This window comes from Pteropus alecto, unplaced genomic scaffold, assembly GCF_000325575.1.
Source record: "Pteropus alecto unplaced genomic scaffold, ASM32557v1 scaffold453, whole genome shotgun sequence".
Classification (NCBI taxonomy): Eukaryota; Metazoa; Chordata; class Mammalia; order Chiroptera; family Pteropodidae; genus Pteropus; species Pteropus alecto.
The window spans coordinates 123,945-144,283 of NW_006433510.1; the positions used below are offsets into that span (position 1 = coordinate 123,945).

The 20,339-nt window shown below is 39.9% G+C and overlaps 1 protein-coding gene across 1 annotated transcript in view; it reads left to right on the forward strand.

Annotated features, from left to right (window-relative positions):
• LOC102889132 (BCL-6 corepressor) overlaps positions 1–20,339 on the forward strand; it is a 39,565-nt gene that overhangs the window by 4,468 nt on the left and 14,758 nt on the right. The window contains exons 5-11 of the mRNA XM_015586583.1: positions 5,563–8,371; positions 8,991–9,043; positions 9,448–9,634; positions 13,331–13,579; positions 14,002–14,247; positions 14,885–15,207; positions 15,547–15,801. Of these exons, the coding sequence (XP_015442069.1) occupies positions 5,563–8,371; positions 8,991–9,043; positions 9,448–9,634; positions 13,331–13,579; positions 14,002–14,247; positions 14,885–15,207; positions 15,547–15,801 (4,122 nt within the window). The remainder of the gene's footprint in view (positions 1–5,562; positions 8,372–8,990; positions 9,044–9,447; positions 9,635–13,330; positions 13,580–14,001; positions 14,248–14,884; positions 15,208–15,546; positions 15,802–20,339) is intronic.

Here is a 20,339-nt window from a genome sequence, read left to right on the forward strand (position 1 = left end):
AAGTGGATGTTTTGTATCCTATTTCTTTGGTGTTGCAGGGCTTAGCATACAAGGAAGGACAGAACTGAAAAAACTGTGACCTCTAGGAGGATTAAAGCAGTTATCTTTTTATTTGCATTAAATTTTTTTCTGAAGGAGTCCATGGGATGATGGCTCGCATAGTGTGGATTACCAGCCACTTTGATGACCCTAGATGCACATTTAACTTTGGGCTCAGGTTCAGTTTCCTCCCGCTGTCTATTTGCAGTTTTCTGAGCCCGTTTGAGAATTCCACTTTTAAATGGGAAGACCACACATGGGTGAAGTCTGTCTGAAGTTGGAAGAGGAAGGGCTAGGCCCTGGACTGGGTGAAAGTTCGAAGCGTGGGCAAGACAGTACTCGGTAGTGCCCAGCAGCCCTAACGTTTGTAGTTTGGCGGTTTTCTAGAGAAATGGCACTGGGCCTAGTAGATCCAGCTAGGTGCAACAGGGTGGAGAATGTGTGGGTCCACCTATGCCTTGCCTCATCCGTCTCCCACTGGTTTAACCTATATCCCCAAAAGCCTAGGCTGAAAGAAACTATAAAGATCCTTTGCTAGCCTCAGAAGGGTTAGAGAGCGATGCTTTTTGTAGGAAAGGACCTTCTCCTTACATCTAGGCTGTATTAGTGTCTTCATATGGTTTGGGGCTGGTGAGGTTTCATCCAGGTAGCGAAAGCCAAGCTGGCTAGGGCCCTACCCAGTTTCTTTGAAGTCTTTATGTCCTGCCAGATTCCTTCAGTATGCAAATGGTCTACCTTTTTGAAGCATGGATTGTGTCTGCCAGAATGAGAAGCACCTGGGGTGAGAAGTGGATGGCCTTTTCTGCCTGTAGCTGTGAGGGCCAGATGGTCCACTTAGGTCAAGCTAGACCAGACAGCTTTTGCTGTTTGTCCTTATTGTGTTTTTGGGTAAGGATATTTTATTTTTATTTAGAAAGAGTTCATTGAGGGCATTTGAAAACAGAATGTTTACACTGTATCTTAGAGCCAAGTCTGCCTACTCAAAAACTCATATTGGCACCCATCTGCCTCAGTGTTCCTGATGAGTCCACCCAGGAAGTCTGCTTGGATTAGAAACTCCTGCTGATAGCATAAAACTTAATTCATAAGCTTAGAGACAGTAGGAGGACAGTGATCAATTTAAGTTGATCTGGAGCTGGGCTGAGAATTTAGATTTTAAATTATTATATTGATTTACATGCATAAAGTAGGCATGCTAACTTTAAACAAAAAAATTAAATTTATTAATTAGGCGAAAACTGGAGGAACTGCTGGGAAAGTTGCTAAGTCAGATGCGTATACCAGGGGCAGAACAGGGGAAAGGTCCAAGAGCTTCTAGAGGTCACAACTTCAAGAGAGATCTGTGCCCTTATGATAATTGTAATTACAGGAGCCTTGGCTTCTGGAGGAGCACTGGGCCTAAGTGTCCCTGCTGGCGTTGGCCCTTGGTTGTGGAGTCTGCAGTGTTGGATGTGGTAGTTCCTGGAGCATCTGAAAATCTGGGAGATTAGGGTTGGAGTGAAGAGAGGATATTGGTCTCCTAGGTTTGCCTCCCAGCACTTCAGTGTTTTTCAATCCCTGGGATGAAAGGCTGGAGAAAAGAAAGGATACTCCCAATTTCTCTTGGGATTGACTTTTTTGGGGGGACATGCAGGGATCCAGTGGGACCCAGCATTTTGTAGACTACTTCTGAATTTTGCAAGCCACTCCCAAATCTTCTACCAAACCCTCACTATCTGTGGTTTTCTTTAAGCCTTAGGAAAGGAGCAGAGGTTCTTTGCTATATGTAGATAATTTATTCCTTTACGTGGCAAAACTTAGCTCCTAGGAAGAGGAAATCTATGAGTAGCAGAACATAACCTTGCCTATTCTAAGTTACTTAGAGTAGGGGAAAGTGGAACCTTCTTGGGGGAGTATTGGTTCACAGCAGGATAATTACAGTAGGCAGACTGTGGGAAAACTTGCAAAATGTTTTTTAAATGGACCAAAAGATTATAGGATATAAAAGAAACTGGGTTTAAGCCTTCTTGTGCCCAAGTTACTAGAACTTAAGTGATATCTTTTTATGCCTCTTTCAATAGAGGAGACTAAGGAAGTGTTCAAACGTTGAAGTGTACACTATTGAAAATAGGTATTTAAAACAGAAAAATCACATTAGCAATTTACTCCTCTCTGCACTTCTAGATCAGAGTTTGATCCTGGCTTATTTTTATTAGTTGTGTGACTCTTTGGCCAAGTTATTTGTGCCCCTCAAGTGTCAGTTTCTTAATTTGTAAGACAGATAAAGACTGGACTAAGAAAAGAATATTAGGCACATAGTTGGGCCTAAGGATAAAATTTGCTTTATCTGATGGGTCATATTTCTGTAGATTGCTCACATTTGGTCCTAGATCTCTGAACAAATCTACTCACACTGCTACTCCGGGAAGAATCTGTGCATCACTGAATGACTGATATCTGGCAATATATACTTCAAAATGTGTCCCTGAAAGACTAGAAAAGGAAAAAAGGAGTTAGGGTGAGGTAATGTTTGCTGTGCTTTGGGTTGTGTTGTGTGTGGTTTTGTTTAGTGCCCCTAGCAAGAGAGGTCAATTTCTCCGCCCTTGCACATTCAGACCAGATGTATTCCTTTGCTCCTGGTTATCTATAGACCATCAATTACAGACTATCTTCCTGCGTCCGCATTACGATTGAAATTGCCTAGAAAGAGATATTTTCTATTTCCTTGTTTGGATCTTTTTTAACATCCTGGAATTTTTTTAAAAAACAGACTGGACCCTAGAAAAACTGCCATCAAAAAAGAGGACATCTGTTCAACAACACTCTGGGTGAAAACTTCACAGCAAGGTGAACAGTAAGAAGGATTGTATGTATGGGATGAGTGAAGACAGGTGAATGTACCTGTTTGCTTTTGGCATGAGGAGGAAGATTATTTCTTCCCCTTGGCTACTGTACAGACTGAATGTTAAAGCCTCACTTACCTTCTCAGCCAAATGGCCCCCAAAAAAGATGGTGGAGAAAAAGTTCCACAAAGCTGCCAGCCCTTGATTAATAGCTTTAACATGAAACTGGATTCAGGGAAGGATTGTGGCCCTTTAAGATTTAGCCATTACAGTACCTTTCAGGATACTGTGTTCTTAATTTGCCATTTTATCCTTAGGAGTGAGAATTCTAATATTGTATCAGTGGAATAATATAGTAGATATTCTTTTGTGACTGGCTTTTGTTTTATTCACAGAGCATAATGTCTTCAAGTTATCATCTTTCTTATAGCATGTATCTCTATTTCAGGTTTTTTTTAAGGGTCAGTCGCTTTCTATTGGATGTATTTGTTTATCCCAGGATGCACATTTGGGTTATTTCCTATTTTGGGCTATTTTCAGTAATGCCCCTAATAAACATTGGTGTACAGGTATTTGTTGGAACACCTGACTTAAATTCTTTTGTTCATATACATAGGAGTGGAATTCTTGGATTATATAATTATATGTTTAACATTTTATGCACCTCTCAGCCTACTTTTCACAGTAGCTACATCATTTTACATTTATACTAGCAAGAGTTGTTCCAGTTTTCTCTATATCCTCTTCTTGATGTGTTTTGTTTTTTTATTGTGGTAAAATATACATTATACAAAATGATGATTTTAATCATTTTAAATGTACAGTTTTGTTACATTGGAATACATTTACATTATCGTGTGGCCCACTGCTGTCCACCTCCAGAACTTTCATATTTCCCAGCAGAAACTCTACATTACACGCTAACTTCCGATTCTCCCATGCCAGCCATCCTGCTTTCTGTGTATTTGTCTCATTTAGGTACCCCACGTATATGGAACTATACAGCGTAATGTCTTTAGGGTTCATCAGTGGTGTACTGTATGTGATACTTCCCATATTAAGTTTGAATAATATTGTAACAACATACTATATTTTGTTTATCTGTTCATCTGTTAGGACTTCTGGGTTATTTTGCACCTTTTGACTAATTTGAATAATGTTGTTAAAGAAATATTGGTGTACAAGTATTCATTCTAGTCTCTACTTTCAGTTCTTTTGTGATTCACCCACAGTAGAACTGCTGAGTATTTTCATATTTGCTTTGTGATTTCTTCTGTGACTTTATGGTTTTTTAAAAAGTATGATTTTTAATTTACACACATTTTTTGGTTTTAAGTTTCCTTCTGTTGATTTCTAGTTTGATTTCATTGTCCAGGAAGGTATGATTTTCATCTTTTTAAATTTGTTAAAACTTAAGGTTTGTGGACTAACATGGTCTTATCTGGGTAGTATTATTATATGGCTGTCTATATTTTCAATTCTATTAGTTTTGCTTCTCATGTTTGCTGCTCTGATATGGCGGAGATATTGGTTAATTTGCTGCTCTGATTTGGTGGACGTATTGGTTAATTGGCCCTTTTATCAATGTAGTTCTTTGTCTCTCTTGACAAGTTTTTACTTAAAGTTTTTTTTTTCTAGTATTAGTAAAGGCAGCCAACTGTTTGCCAATTACTATTTACATTTATCTATCTTTTCCTCATCTTTTTACTTTCAGTATATGTCCTCAAGTGAGTCTCCCTTAGAAAGCAATAGTTGTCTATGTATTATTAACTATTAGATAACAATAATCTGTAGTTATATTGTGTGTTTTTATGTAGTTAATCTATTTCTTTTGATTGGAGAGTTTAATCAACTTACATTTAAAGTAATTATTGATAAAGACAGACTATTGTCATTTTGTCTTTTATATTTGTTAAGCATCTGTTCTGTCATTTTTTCTTATTGGTTTTGATTGTAGTGTGTTGATTTTCATAGTGTATGCTTTGATTTCATTCCCATTTCTTTTTATGTAAAAAATCTAAGTTGTAATAACATATTTTAAATTAATGGTGTACAGAAATTTTACTTATTTCTGTGTCTACTCTCCCATATAGATGGGAAAAATTACATCTTCTGTATATCGTACCCCTTAACATAGATAAATAAATTTTCTTATTCTTTTGTCTTATAAATTCTAAGTGAGACTTAATGAACTTACGGACCTAGATGGTCATAATACAAATTCCTTTATTTATTTACCTTTACCAGAGAACCTTATAGCGCAGAGCCTTATTGTGGTGTTATGTAGCATCCTTTCATTTCAACTTGAAGGATTAGCTCTAGCTTTTTAAAATCTAGAAACAGTCATTTCTTTTTTAGTTTTGAAAGAAAGTTTTGCCATATATATTTTTGGTTAACAAAGATTTTCTTTCAGACTTTTAAATTTATCATCCTTAAATCTAAATATCAACATTTTGTGTGCTTATAGACTACTAGTTGAATACAGGTACAGAGAAAGCAGGTAGCAGCACACTGCCTTAATAAGGGTTTATATAAGGAAAAAGTAAGCCCTGTTAATATTTTATTTTTAGTTAACTTTACATCTTTCTGCTCTGTTGTTTGGCTGATGTCACATTAAACTAATTTGTAGATTCCCCTTGGGCTGGGCCTAGCTTCTTTGAAAGAATATCCTAAGTAACACCTATGTTGTTCTTCTGCAAAGGTGGATGTAACTATGGCTCATTGGATTGATGGCCAGGAAGCATTGAACATGGACCACTCTGGACTTAATCAGGAAGGGTTCTGTGTCTCTTCTAGCTTGTGTGGACTGAACTCAGAGGAAGGCGAAGAGGCTTCCATGAACAGTCTAGGTGGTCTTGTGTTTTCTTCAGAAAGAAATACAGAGGTACAGTTTCAGTTGAATACACCTGAGATGGTGGGCATGTGTGCTGTCTTAAGAAATCCCACAGATGACATCAGTGCTATTTATAAAACACCATCTACAATACAAAATGATGTGCCCACAGGAGAAGCACTAGGCTTGGATAGGCCTGGCTGTGACAGACAAAGCCCTCTCAACATCAGTGACACTACTTGTCTACAGCTGCCTTTGGTCAACCCTTACATGGAGGGTGCCACACCAGCCACCTACCTTTTCCATAATTCACCAACTAAATATTCCCTGAATGTTTCCAGGACCTCGCTACCTCAGCAACCCTATAGTTTGGCCCAGCCACAGCATTCTCCGGTCTGCTCCCAAACGGAGCACTTTCTCTACCTGCCACCAACTTACCACATCAATCCCCACAGCCAATCATCCCTGGCTTCACCCATGAGGCTCTCTACACCTTCAGCCTCCCCATCTGTGCCACCTCTCGTCTACTGCACAGACAAAAGCCAGCCGTGGAAGATGACTGTGATGCCTGGGAACCCTGTTGATTCCTCTGCTTATTCTCACATCCAGCACAGTAAACCCCCTAGGGTATCCTCTGCCAAGCCAGTTACCAGTGACACAGCTCTCCTGTTTCCCCCTTTGCCTTCGCCTTCACCCCAAATGCATCTTCCTTTGGAGCCCACTGCAAACACCTTCGAATTCCATAAGCACTACACTAGAGTCTCCAACTTGCCCTCTGCCACCCTGTCGAAGCCATACATGACAGATAGCAGCAAGTTCCCCATGGCGAGGCTATCTAATAGCAAGTATCCTAAGGCTCCACAAGGGGCCAAAAGTACCCAACCACTTCCTAGGCACTCTCAGCAAACACTGGGTCAAGACAGGAAAAATGGTAGCTCACCTCTTCTGTTGGAGAAGCAGATGATTACCAAAGACATCACCAGTAAGCCACTGGAATTGTCTTCTAAAGTGGTAGATGTTGATGCTTCCAAAGCTGAGCACATGAAAAAGATGACTGCCACAGTTGTTGTTCATAGCAGATCTGGAAATGACTTAGTCTTCTCTGGAAGTGAGATTCCAAAAGAAACCTTATCTCCTCCAGAAAACAACTGTGCCATCTGTGGATCTGAAATCATTAGCATGGAGCCCTCATCCTGGGTAATGTGTGACCCCAGTACAAAGGAACGGAACAGTGGCAAAGGCATGTTACTGAAAAACAAGACCTTGGATTTGGCAGTACCACATCAGCAGAATTTTTTGTGTCCCCATATAAGTGTCACAGATACCATTATCACCAATGTTTCAAGATCAGTGTTGAGCACCGGTCATCCAGCCTTTATGTTCCCAGTTACAAGTGCTAATGCATATAGCTGCAAGACCAGCAGGAGCTCTGTTGACACCTCTTCATCTGTAATTCAGCACATGGGCCAGCACCAAACCATGCCTGCCAAGCATAGCTGTAGCACCAGCAACAACAGTGTCAAAACCAGCAACTCAGAACTGACCTTCAAAGCAAGTGAGAATGGACTCTCACCAAGCTCAATATTTCTTTCTCCAAATGAGGTCTTCAGGTCCCTACCAATTCCCCAGTCTAGGAGTTATTTCCCTTACCCAGCACCTAAGAGCATTTCTGTAAGTTCCCTACCCTTACATGGCCAGCATCCTGTCTCTTCTCACCCAGTTTTGTCCCCCAATAGCAGCATCTTTCCTGGGCACCTTGACCCCAGGTATGAACAACCTTACGGACTACCAACAGGCCAGCCAGACTTTGTAAAACACAAAGACGGACTGGAATTGGTACATTCCATGTTGATACCTCACACGCCCATAGAGATCACAAAAGAGGAGAAACCGGAAAGGAGATCCTGGTCCCATGAGAGAGCCTGCTATGAAGACTCAAACCTTCAGAACCAGTTTTCAGAGATGTTGGAAGCTAGCAGCACCAGGTTACTTCCAGATGTCTCCAGTGACAATAACCTAAAGCCAAACCCCAGCTGGAATCAAGGGAAAACTGTTGTCAGAAGTGACAAGCCTCTCTATGTAGACTTCATCTGGGAAGAGCAAGATGCTAAAAGAGATACAAATGTGTCCAAACACAGCCTTGCAGCTGAGAGTGTTGGTCAGAGCACTGAGCCCACTAAGTCCCCAGCTGATTTGGCTCTGCAGCCACACTGCAGTTTTATCTCTCAGAGAGAGGACTTAGGACACATAAGTGACTTCCGTGAAGCCTATAGTTTCAAACACTCTCCAAGCCAATCAGTCTTCAGCTTAAGGAAGGAGAATGCTCCAGTGGGAACCAACAAAGAGAATCTGGGGATGCCACTCTCCACTTCATTCCTGGAGCCAACCGTGGAGAGTGATGGTCCTGCTGTAACTTTTGGTAAAACCCAAGAGAATCCCAAACCATTTTGTGTAGTTGGTGCCCCACTGACTGTGGACATCACTCCTACCTGTACCAAAGACAGAGCTGATGAGGCAGAATCAAATGATGGCAAAGTGGTGAAGCCAAAGCCATCTAATCTGACAAAGAGAATCGCCAGCTCTGCTGGTTACATTGGTGACAGATTCAAGTGCGTCACTACTGAACTGTATGCAGATTCCAGTCAGCTCAGCCGAGAGCAGCGGGCATTGCAGGTGAGTACCCCCACCCCAAATTCAGTAATTTTACCAGTTGTCAGTTTTTTTAGTATGTAAAAATGACCAAGGAAGTATGAAAGGGCAGTACACTGGGCAGATTTGGTTAATGAAACTTATGTTAATTTAAATGTATGAAATGTGACCAGTCAGGGGATGTAGTGACAGCACTTAGGAGGTTTGTGAGTGTGAATAGTTTCTATTTTGTAGATTAAATAAGAATTCTATTCAAATGGTGATATCAGAAGTTTTAATTATTATGAAGGCTATTTGAAGAATGCATAATGTTTACTTATTAGTTGCATTTGTTGCTCTGCCATTGCTGTATATTAACTGTTACACCTAGTATTACTGTTGAGAATGCCTTATGTGATACTTGGTGGAGGTATGTGCTAAAGCATGCCTGTGGGATTCATACAATCTTCATATACACGTGTTGCATAACGGGACATAGCATGTATTTTAGTTGGTAGTGAATTATGAATTTCCCAAGATTTTTATTTTTGCTTGAAAGTTTAGTAAAGCCAAATTGTTTTTCTAACGTCATAAAAATTTGGCTTATTTTTATAAAAATGGATGAAGTTATCTTAATGATATATTGAGTGCTCACTTTAATTACATAGTGGAAGGATTACAAGAAGATAGTACTTTATGTCTACCTGCTGCTCACAATAAGGTCAGTTCTCTAAATTTTTTTCAAATTATAATTGCTAGGATATTATATACAGTATTTAGAGTTGAATTTCATTTATAAATATACAAAGGGAAGTTTATAGTTTGTGTTTATTTTTGTTCGTTGCTCATGTTTTCTTTTATGCTGTTTTTTTGGTATTGTTTTTGTTTTATTTGCCTCCAAAAGAGAATGTCTTTCTGCAACAATGTATTCATCTGCATACTGACATATAACACATATCTCTACATATCTAAAAATTTATAAAAAGAATGTGGTAAAAGACCTTTATTTCATAAAAAATTCATGGTGCAGCAAACTTTTTTTTTTTTTTTTTGGAAATACTTCCCTTTAAGGTAAGGCAAATGAAATAGCTTTTATATTTTTATCCATTTCTATTCTCTTTCTAGCGTGCAATGATACGTTTCTCAGAGCTGGAGATGAAAGAGACAACAGGTGGCCACTCAGCAACCAAAGACTCTGAAGTACGTAAATTCAGCCCTGTTATCTGGGCAAGGCCGCAAGGTAATCAGAACAAAAAGCAGAAGTCAGTGGCCCTGGAGAAAGAAATTGCTAACCAGAATGACAATGAAAGAGGTGAGTAAACCCAAGAAGGTTGTTTGTGCTACCACATCTTTGAAAATGGGATGACTCTACACCAAGAGCTGAGGGAGCTGAGAGGAATCTGTTCATTTACTATTGTTCCATGTTCCCTTGATGGCTGCTGAAATAGGCTGCTCTTTCCATCTGTGCAGGGAAGGGCTGATTATTCTTTAGAACTGTTGACCTTAAAGAAATACAAAACCAGGTGTTTCTGCATCATAATGGGTTTATTTGGGAGCAGCAAAGACTTTCAGTTTAACACATGTTTTTAATGGCCAGCATGTTTTCTAGACAGCTAAGGACAGGAAGTTCATTTAGAGTAAAGGGAAAGAAAGGCAGAGGTACCATTGTAAACAAAGAGTCCACACTCATTGTAAATAAAGAGTATAGTGGCTTTTCATTGGCTGATTTGTAGTCATCTCTTATTGGCTGAGTGTTTGCCAAAGGAGAAGAAGTTCCTCCTCCTTTCTGCTGGAATAGAAAACATCTTCTTGTTATGGATAGAGGATATTTTTCCCCCCTAGTTTGGGCAATGGAGTGGTAGTGAAGAAGAATTTTTCACTGAAATGGCGAACTTTGGAATCAGCTTTTCTGGTTCTGTAGACATGCTTGCTGCATAGGCCAAAGGGCAGAGTGGTTTCAAAATCAGCTGAAGACTCATCCTCTTCTTTGATTGTTCTGTCTAGATAACAGATGTATTGCCTTCACTTGTTAAGAACAGAAATATCGCCTTTGCTTGTTAAGCTGTGTAAAAGTAAGGTTACCTCTGAGCTCGGGCCCCAGATCTTCAGAGCGCTAGTTCTTCTGGGACTGTGGGCACAATAAACCTGAGTTCTCTTACTCTCCGAGTGCTGCTTGGTTTCTTGCCAGTCTTGTTTCTGCAACGGTAGGATATGAGAATTTCCTATACATACTGTCCCAATTCCAATCAAAGTGATGTTTCTGCTTACTAATGTTTATACAATGTTGTGGCATCCAGAAATGAGAAACCTAGGAAAGGTTATTTCCTGGGACACATCTGTTTTTTCAAAGAAGGGCTGGTCCAGGAGTTAGAAACAGTTTAATACATTATAGAAATGGGTGCATCAATTTGGGAGTGACTTGTTTAAGAAGTGACTTAATTTGAAAATAACAATGGTTAGGGTTTTCATTTACTCTATGACAGCACAGACAGCAGAGTGAAATTTTTTCCTTAAAAGTCAACAAATAGAAAGTTTCTTAAACTTGGAGATTCATTTATAGGAACCGTCAGTGGGAGAGACAAGGAAGCATCGGTCCGTTTGGCTGTGGTGGACATAACACTTGCTCAGAACAGTGCCTGGCCAAGAATTGGAGGAAGCACGAGTCAAACAGCTTCGTGAAACTTCTTAGCTCAGGAAACCTGCCTTCCAGCAGAACACCTTTATGTTTTATAAACTGCTTTGAGCTTAGAAAAGATTCACTATGCCTCTTCTGTAGATGATGTTTTTTTACAAGATTAGTCTTTGCTGAAGATGTTCTAATTGCATGTTGTGTAGGGTATTTAAACTTTAATCTCTGTGCTCTCCCATTTTGTTTAAGTTTAAGCTTCAGTAGTGGAGTGGTTGCTTTGCCACCGTGACTTATTAATGTTGCCATAGTGATCCTTTTGTGAGGTAATGCTATGGCACAATGATAAATCTGTGTATAGTGTAAGATTGTGCTGCATGGAGCAAGTATTAAATCCTGACCACAGCCATGGTCACATCTGTTCAGACAAACAGACATGGCTTCCTTTAAAAAGGCCAAAAATAACAGTGATACTGGAACCTAATGTTTATCTCTATATCTCCTTTATCCTTAAGGGGATTTGTATTGGTAGTTTTTGAAATGACTTCATTTTAGACAGTACAGGTTGATATTTGCAGGAATTTCACATGGAATTTGACCTGTATATCTTGGAAGTAGGTGAGTGTTCTTCAGGATGATGATAATTTTCATAGTTATGATTAAGATTTTGGAAAGACTTCACTTAGGAGAATTGAATCTTTTAAGATGCAGTACTAAAAATGCCTCAATTATTTTACTTTTTTCTTTTCTCATAATGGCACTGGTGGTTGGAGAGACCTAGTTCAGGAAAAGATCCTCTTGTGAAATGAGGAAGAAAGAAACTGTGCATGTTGATGATTTCACTGATTTTACCAATGAAGTGTTCATTTTAATCTTCAGGATAAGTAACCACAGACATCACACTGAGGAGCCTCTGGATACATGACAGGCATAAAAGAGCCATCCCAGCAGAGATGGCAGGCATCCTTGCAGTATGCTCTGTGTCCTCATAGGTGAAGGGGTGTCTTCTAGATGTAGGCAGATGAGAAATGTGGAAGAGACAGGGGAAGGGCTCAACTTGTACAAGTGTTCTCATTCAGTGAGGAGCAGGAAGATGAATATGGCAGTCATTCACTATCTGCCAACACCTGTGAAATAAGTAATCACAAGTCTTCCATTTTTTGTGGCAGGAGATGCCAGCCCTATAGTAAAGTCAAGTGAGTGAGATATAAACTATCTTCATTGTTAGCAAGTTTGCAATGAAAAATTTGTGAAAAATGTTCTTCAGAAGGAAGCCTCTTTGGTAAGGGTTGAGGCTTTTAGAGATAGAGGTGGCCATGATACATGGGTTACTCTATAGATATGGAATCTGAAACACTAGAAACTCATTCTTAATTTAACACTAAGGTATGTAACGATGATATGGCAGGGCCTGTCTTCAAACCACATGGTTTGAGCCAACTGAAAAGAAGCATTTTTGGAAATGAAGGTCTTTACTATATAATGCACACAGTAAGTTACACTTGAATGAAGGCGTGAGAAAGAATGCCAGTTGGGGTGTCTAGAGCCCATGAGTGTACAGAGTATTTCTGAGATGTTAGGGTCTCAAGGACCTTCCTCCTGGACAGGAAATGGGAGCACCTTCTTGGTTTCAGTGATGTGAGAAAAAGGGCAGATAATGACTTCTGGTTATTACTTTGAGTTCTTTGAAGTTGTATGTCAACGTTGTGCTAGGAAACATTTCTTTTTGCTTTGCTAGACTTATGTTCAAAGCACTGTTGGTACAGTCAGCTTCCTTGCCTTCCTATGCTCCTCTTTCATATAACAAACGCAGCAGAGAGAGACCATTGCTTTTGTTCATCAGAAGTTGGACTTTATTTTGACACTGTTTCCTCCTCTTCATCAAGTCTCTTGTTGAGTCAAGTGAATTTTGGTGTTTTCCCTTTTGTAGATGATAACTAGTGGACCTTTAGTTTCTTTACTGCATCATTCTATTTATTTCAAAATAATAACCTCAGCAAATGTTTTTTGTAGAAATTTTTAGTTCAGCCTTGTATTGATTGGATCTTGCTGCCAAAAGAAAGGGACTATGTGTGTTTAAGAGGTAGTGTCAATGCTTTGTTTTCCTTATCTTCAGTCTTGTTCCCTCCTGCCGCAGCTATAATAAGATAAAATGTTGACACTGTTTACTAAGTAGGACACATTTGTATTTTAACCAGTTCTAGTATAATATTCTGCTTTCTGCTTTGCTACTTCATAGTTTTCAGTTGTCTTTCCTTTGGAAACTTCTGTTTTTGAGGATTTTGTATCTCCAATATGAGACCCATAGTCTTCCCTGCTTCCAAATCCTCCCTTCTTACGGTGACCTTTGGGCCTTCTGTGTTATTTCTCTCTCCCCTCCAGGCAAGTGTAGTGCTGGAAACAAACACAACCCATTGGAAGTCCCAGAGGACAAAGACCTGCCTGTGGAGAAGTACTTCATGGATAGACAGCCTTTGAGCAAGCCAACTGCTGAGCACATGGTCCCAGATATGCTGCATTGGCTAGACAGAAAGCACTGTGTCTCAGATGAGAGTACCCACACTGAGACCACTATAGAACAGCTGCCAGAGAAACCTCTTCTGAAAGCCAAGCGGAAAAGGGTCTCCAAAAGTGAGTTGAGTCTGCTTTAGCTACCTGTGTAGGCAGGCAAAGGTGGACAGATAGGAGTTTTTAACATGCTCTCACCAAACGGCACCCAGGGGGATTCTCAGGGTGGAGCAGTGGTGGTTCTAAGTCCCACTGTGGAGCCTCAGGGAAGTGTTCACACCCAAACCAGAGACAGTAGCTCAAGCTAAAGATGGCTAAAAACAAATGGGCTTCTCTCAATACTTGTTCACAAGCTCTGGTAGACAGTAAGTATACTCCTACTCTCCCTAACCATTAGTGATGCAGGGGATTTTTTGGATTAATTTGCGGTTATTTCTCTATTAGATGACTGCCCTGAGAGGGGAATTATAAACCGTTCTTAAGCCACTTAGAAAACCCATGTTATAGTGAGCTCACCAACCTAAAGGAGTGCATTGAATTAACAGGGCTCCATCCTAAAAAACAACGCCACTTGCACCGTAGAGAACAGTCCAAGCAGCAGAGATCAGCAACAGAGAACAAACCTAGTTGGAAGGGCAGAAAGGAAATGACCCAGGCAGTTTGGCCTGAGGTCACTTCCCGGGACAATAATATCTCCAAAGATAGACAAGGACAAGACAGGACAAGGGCAGAGGCCAAAGGCAACAGAAGCTGGTTGGAAGACTCTCTAACGTCCGGTGAAAATGAACAAGGTATGTGGAGGCCATCTTGTGACTGCACATCACACTTCTGGAGGGTAAGTCATATACCTGTGGGAGAAGGCTCTTGAGAGAAGTTGAGCACTGTAGAAGTTGACTGACTCTGAGGTAAGGCAGGTGGGCAAGTAGTTCTTTCATGAACTTGCAGCCTCCATACTTCCTTCTGGAATATACAGTGAGTAGTGTAACTGAGAGGAGGGAGCTCAGCTTCCTGGGCTGCTAATCACCCAGTGCATGGCTGGCCTGAAGGAAGTCTGCATTACCCCAGGGGCTAAGCAAGTACTCTTAGTCCAGTCTCAAGCTGTGTCTGGTCACCAGTTCCTGAGAACCTGCATGACCACCCTTGGGAAGAACCTGAGTACCCAGGCCTACTGGGTGGGGAGAAGAACAGGAAGGACTGGCTTCTGAATGCTTGATGCTGCTTTTTTAAAAAACTTGCACTGACGTTTTATGGGTTATTTTCCATTTGAATGTAGGACAGTTAAAATGTTAATTCTTTGAAACATCATTAGTATATCTTTAAAAACTGAAGCCACTCCAGTGGTGCTAAAAATGGGTTTTCTTCTTTGCACTGCTGTAATCGTGTAACACTGCTTCTTCTCCCCTTTCTTCTTGCCCCCATCCCTTTAAGGCTTTTCAGTATTCTCTAGTTCTCTTTCCATGAAGACTCTTTCATCCGCCAGTGCAAGGAGCAAAGAGGGGGCTCAGCCAAACTACATATCAGCCTTCAGCTTGCATACCGAACATCAGAAAATTAAAGAAAGCCAGAATACAGATATACTTTGCACAAATGACAAATATGATTCTCAGGCTGCCTCTCCGCTGCAGCAATACACTGACAACAGTGAGAAACCATCTGGGAAGAGACTGCGCAAAACCAAACATTTGATTCCTCAGGAGCCCAGGCAGGGCCTATTAATGAGGAATTACTGCATCAAGAATGCTGATGGCAAGGTACCTTTTTGACACTTCTCTTCTGAGTAATATGGGCAAGCTCTCCGTCCATTCCTCCTTGCCCACCTCCTGACTACTTCTCAAGAACAAAGCTTTTCTTTTCCTGCACTCTTCTCTCAAAGCCATTGTGAAGTCCTATGGGTCATGTGTACTGGTAGTTGTGTAGCTTCAAACTTTTGAGAATGAAACCTTTTCTCTTAACTCACATCTGCTATCCATCTCTCACGCAAACGGAAAAGAATAGTGCCTTCTTTCAGACAGGTTTGTAACTCTGAGAGGGGGGTAATGATGGTGTTGTAAGATGTCTTTAAATGTGTGCACTGCCTGATTTTGTGATAGGTCACCATGCAGAGATTGAGAAAGCAGCCTGAGCCCAGTTTTGACTGTGATCTGTCACCAGTCAAGCAGGACAACAAGCCATCTGACTGTTTGCAAGAACTACGAGGACCTTCTCAGTCCTTAAAGCTCCCACACTCAAGCACCCCTCCAGAGACCACCCAGTCCTGCCCAGTGCCCCCAGAAGCACGGAGACTTATTGTCAATAAGAACACTGGTGAGACCCTCCTGCAGCGTGCCTCCCGTCTTGGCTACGAGGTAACTGTTCTGCATTCAGAAACCCTAGGCTGCTATTCCATGAGTTTGGAGGAGCTTGGTGCACAGTGGCAGAGGTGGGGGAATATTTGTGTTAGCCTCACTGGGCTGCCTTCTCTTTGGTGGCTTGTTCAGTCCCAGGGTGAAAAGAAAGTCCTCTTTGATGTTGTTATTCATGCAGGTAGGCTGTTTGATATCCTCTCTTCTCATTTATTTCTGGTATAAAATCTGATATAATGCAGAGCTTGACAACTGGAGAAATTTTAATGAGAAATTTTGGATCATGATTAGTAACGGGGAGATAAGTTGTTAGCTTTATTTTGGATTGCTTGTGCATAGGACAGAAGTCTGTACAAAGTAGATGCTGAGTAGTAGCTTGGGAGTAGCCTTCTCTTTCTGAGAGAGCAAGAAAGCCTGAAACTGAAGAGGAGGGACTAAGGCTTTGCCTCAAAGTCACCGCCCATTTTACCTTCCATTTCATTACCCAGCATGGCTGATATCAGTGATACCTTATGTTTTCTGAGCACTTGACTATATGCTTATTATAAACCCACATAGGTACATAGTCACTCATTTCATCTTTTCAACATCTTCACAAGGTAGTAACTAGTATTATCCTGCTACTTGACAAGGACACTGAGCTCTCAAATGATTAAATAATACTTGTACAAGTAGTAATCCAGCAGCCTGGCTGTAAACCCCAGCCACCCCACGTCTACACCCCACCCCATGCTCCTTTTCAAGACTGGATCACATTGGAATACCTTTTTACAATTCAAAATCTCTGTGAGATAGAGTACTTCTATTATATTGTGATATAATAGACTACAGGGCAAAGGCATTTCTTAAAGCTGGCATGAGCCCAGCAGTTATTGCATAGTGAAAATAAAATGCAGCTCTGCAGGCTGACTATGGAGATAAGGGTAAGCTCAGCTTGGTGATAGGAGCCATGGTGGGCCAGATCTGCTAAGGACTCATAGGATTTCATCCTGGCCAGCTGTGTGCTTTCGTTCACGGTACCCTGAGCCCATTATTCTGTTAATCTCACCTCAACCCTAAGTTTATACCTGAACTCTGACTCTGTGGGTAGGAAATTGGACCTTATAACTCGTATAACCTTATAACTTTTCTAGTTATAAGGTTAGTGGTCTCTAAACAAAGGCCACTAACCTTATAACTAAGAGAGTGTAGTTTGTCTTGATTACAACAGGAAAGGTTTTAGGGATGTTCCTTATGCCTGGATTGCATCTCTCTAGTAGGGGCTATTGATTTCACTTTTTGACTCTTACCAGTGGACTTCATAATTGATGTAAACTTGAACTTCTAGCTTAACCTCTGTTGCCCTCAGTTTCTCCAAGTTTTGAGTAACAATAATGGCCTCCTTTTCCTGGTATTTTATAGGTATTACTGTGGGATGAAATAAGATATAGCAATTTGGTGAAATGAAAATTACTTTGTGATAGTAACACAGTTAAGACAGCTGATGATAAAAAGGATGAGCTGGCTGTTAGGTTACCATCCATTTCTTGCTGTCCTCCAGAAAAAGATTTGACAAACAGCATTAGCCTTGATGTCCTTTAATTTCTTGGTACGCTTCAATCAGCCATAGAGCAATTAATATGTCCAAGTAAAAGCTAAAAGCTATCATTGTCAGAGCACATAGATCATGGGTTAATAGGGTCTCAGGCAGACCACAGGGACATGGGTAAAGTCATCTGTGCCCAGCATTTCAGTGGTGCTCACAACTGAACACAGCCATAGGATGTTCCTCTCCCTGACTGCAGAAGCAACTCATTATCTTGCAGCTATCCACTTGAGTCTGGCTATTGAAGACCTGCTAAAAGAATAACAGCTTCATGTAACATTCTGGCTCAGTATCCAAGGCTCCAAGGCTGGTAGCATGGGAGCCCAGAGTGTTGTGGGCTTTATGGCAAGTCAGGGTCTGAATGAAGAAACTTAATTTGTGGGCATGCCTCCTCTCTTCCTCCTCTTGTTTCAGGAGGGAGCTACTGTGCTAACCTGAAGCAACAGGGCAGGTTTACCAGTCTGTTCAATAGGTTTATAGAGTGAGCATATAGAACATTCTGCTTAGCTCTCAAGTGAGTGCTCATCTTTGGCTGACATCCTCAAAAGGGCATAACAAGCAGCTAGAATGAACCCTGTTTTACATTTAACATATGAGGTAAGAGTTTTAGAAGGGAGGCGTGCTCTGACGCCGTCCTGACCTCCCCATGATGGTTAGGTACCGCAAGGCTCTGCATACCATTGTCCTCTCCCGTTCTCAGAACCTGATAGTTCTCTGCACGACTTGTAGGAAAATAGTGTTTGTTTTTTGGTAGCAAATACTGTTTTGTATATTTGCAACTTTCTTAACCAAGATGATAGAACATTGAATTACTACTTTCCGTACTTTTACTAGAATTTAAAAAAAATTATAGATTATTTTTTTGCAGTTTTATATTTACAGAATTGAGCAAAAATAGAGTTCTCATCTAGCATTCTCTCCCAAAGTCCCTATTATTAACAGCTTCAAATTACTGTGCTACATTTTATTAAAATTGATATGTCAATAATAACGCATTATTAAACTATATAGTTTAAAAGTATTTTAAGTATGTTGATTCTTCCAATCTAAGAACATGGACTATCTTCCTATTTCTTTATATCTTCTTTGATTCTTTTAATAAGATCTTGCAGTTTTCATTACACAGGTCCTTCACATTTTGTTAAATTTATTCCTAGGTGTTTTATTCTTTTTGGTGCAGTTGCAAAAGGAATTATTTTTACTTCTTTTTCTGACACTTCATTATGAGAGTATAGGAATACTATGGAATTTTGAACATTGATTTTGTATGGAGAAATTTCACTGTATTTGCTTATTGTTTCTAGTAGTGTTCTTGTGGAGTCTAGGGTATTCCATATAGAGAATCATGTCATCAGCAGATAGTGACAGTTTGACTTCTTCATTTCCAGTTTGGATGCCTTTTATATCATCCTTTTGTCTGATTGCATCCGCTAGGACCTCCAATATTATACTGAATAGCAGTGGCCATAGTGGACAGCCTTGCCTTGTTCCTGATCTTAGAGGGAAGGTTTTTAGTTTTTCACCATTCACTATAATTTTGGCTGAGGGCTTGTCGTATGTGGCCTTTATTATGTTAAGGTACTTCTCTACAGATTTTGTGAACTGTTTTAATCATAAATGGATGTTGTATCTTGTTGAAATCTTTTTTCTGCATCTATTGATATGATCATATGCTTCTTATTTTTATTTTGTTTATGTGGTGTATCACATTAATAGCTTTGCGTATGTTGAAACATCCCTGTGCCCCTAGGATGAAGCCCACTTGATGATAGTATATAATCTTTTTAATATGTTCCTGTATTTGGTTCACTAGTGTTTTATTTAGGATTTTTGCATCTGTGTTCATGAGAGATATTGGTCTTTAGTCTTTTTCTGTGTTTTCTTTACCTGGTTTTGGTATCAGGGTAATATTGGCCTCATAAAATGAGTTGGGAAGTATTGCCTCCTCTTCGATTTTTTGGAAGAGTTGGAGAATAGGTATTAAATCTTCCTTGAATGTTTGGTAGAATTCACTGGTGAAGCTATCTGGTCCTGGACTTTACTTTTTAGTAGGTTTTTGATGACTGTTTCAGTTTCCATGCTGCTGACGCTCTCTTTAGGTTTTCCAGTTTTTGATTCAGTCTAGCAAAGTTGTATTTTTCTACATACTGGTCCATTTCTAGGTTATTAAATTTGGTATTATATACTTTTTCATAGTATTCTTGCATGATCCTTTGTATTTTCTGCAATGTCAGTCATAATTTCCCCTCTTTCATCCCTGATTTTATTTGTGTCCTTTCCCTTTTTTCTTTAGTGACTCTAGCCAAGGGTTTGTCAATTTTATGAACCTTCTCAAAGAATCAGCTCTTTGTTGCATTTATTTTTTCTATTGTTTTGTTTTTGTTTTCAATTTTATTTATTGCTGCTCTAATTTTGATGATTTCTATCCTTCTGCTGATTTTAGACTTCATACGTCTTCCTTTTCTAGTTTTTTAAGATGAAGCATTAGGTTGTTTATTTGGGGTCATTCTTGTTTTTGGAGGTAGGCCTGTAATGATAAGAATTTTCTCTTATGACTGCTTTTGCCATGTCTGAAAAGTCTTGATATGTTGTAGTATCATTATCATTTGTTTCTGTGTATATTTCTTGATCTCTTTTTTTATCTCTTCTCTGACCCAGTTATTCTTCAGTAGTATGTTGTTTAATCTCCATGTATTTCTGATTTCTTTTTACAATTAACCTTTAGTTTCAAAGCATTATGATCAGATAATATGACTGGTATGATTTCAACCTGCTTATATTATCTCTGTGTCTCAGTATGTGGTTGATTCTTCAGAATGTTCCATGTGCCCTAGAGAAGAATGTATAAGCAGCTGTTTAGGGATGGAAGGCTCTGTACATGTCAATTATGTCCAGTTAGTCTAATGCATCATTTAAGGATGTTATTTTCTTATTGATTTTCTATTTGGATGATCTA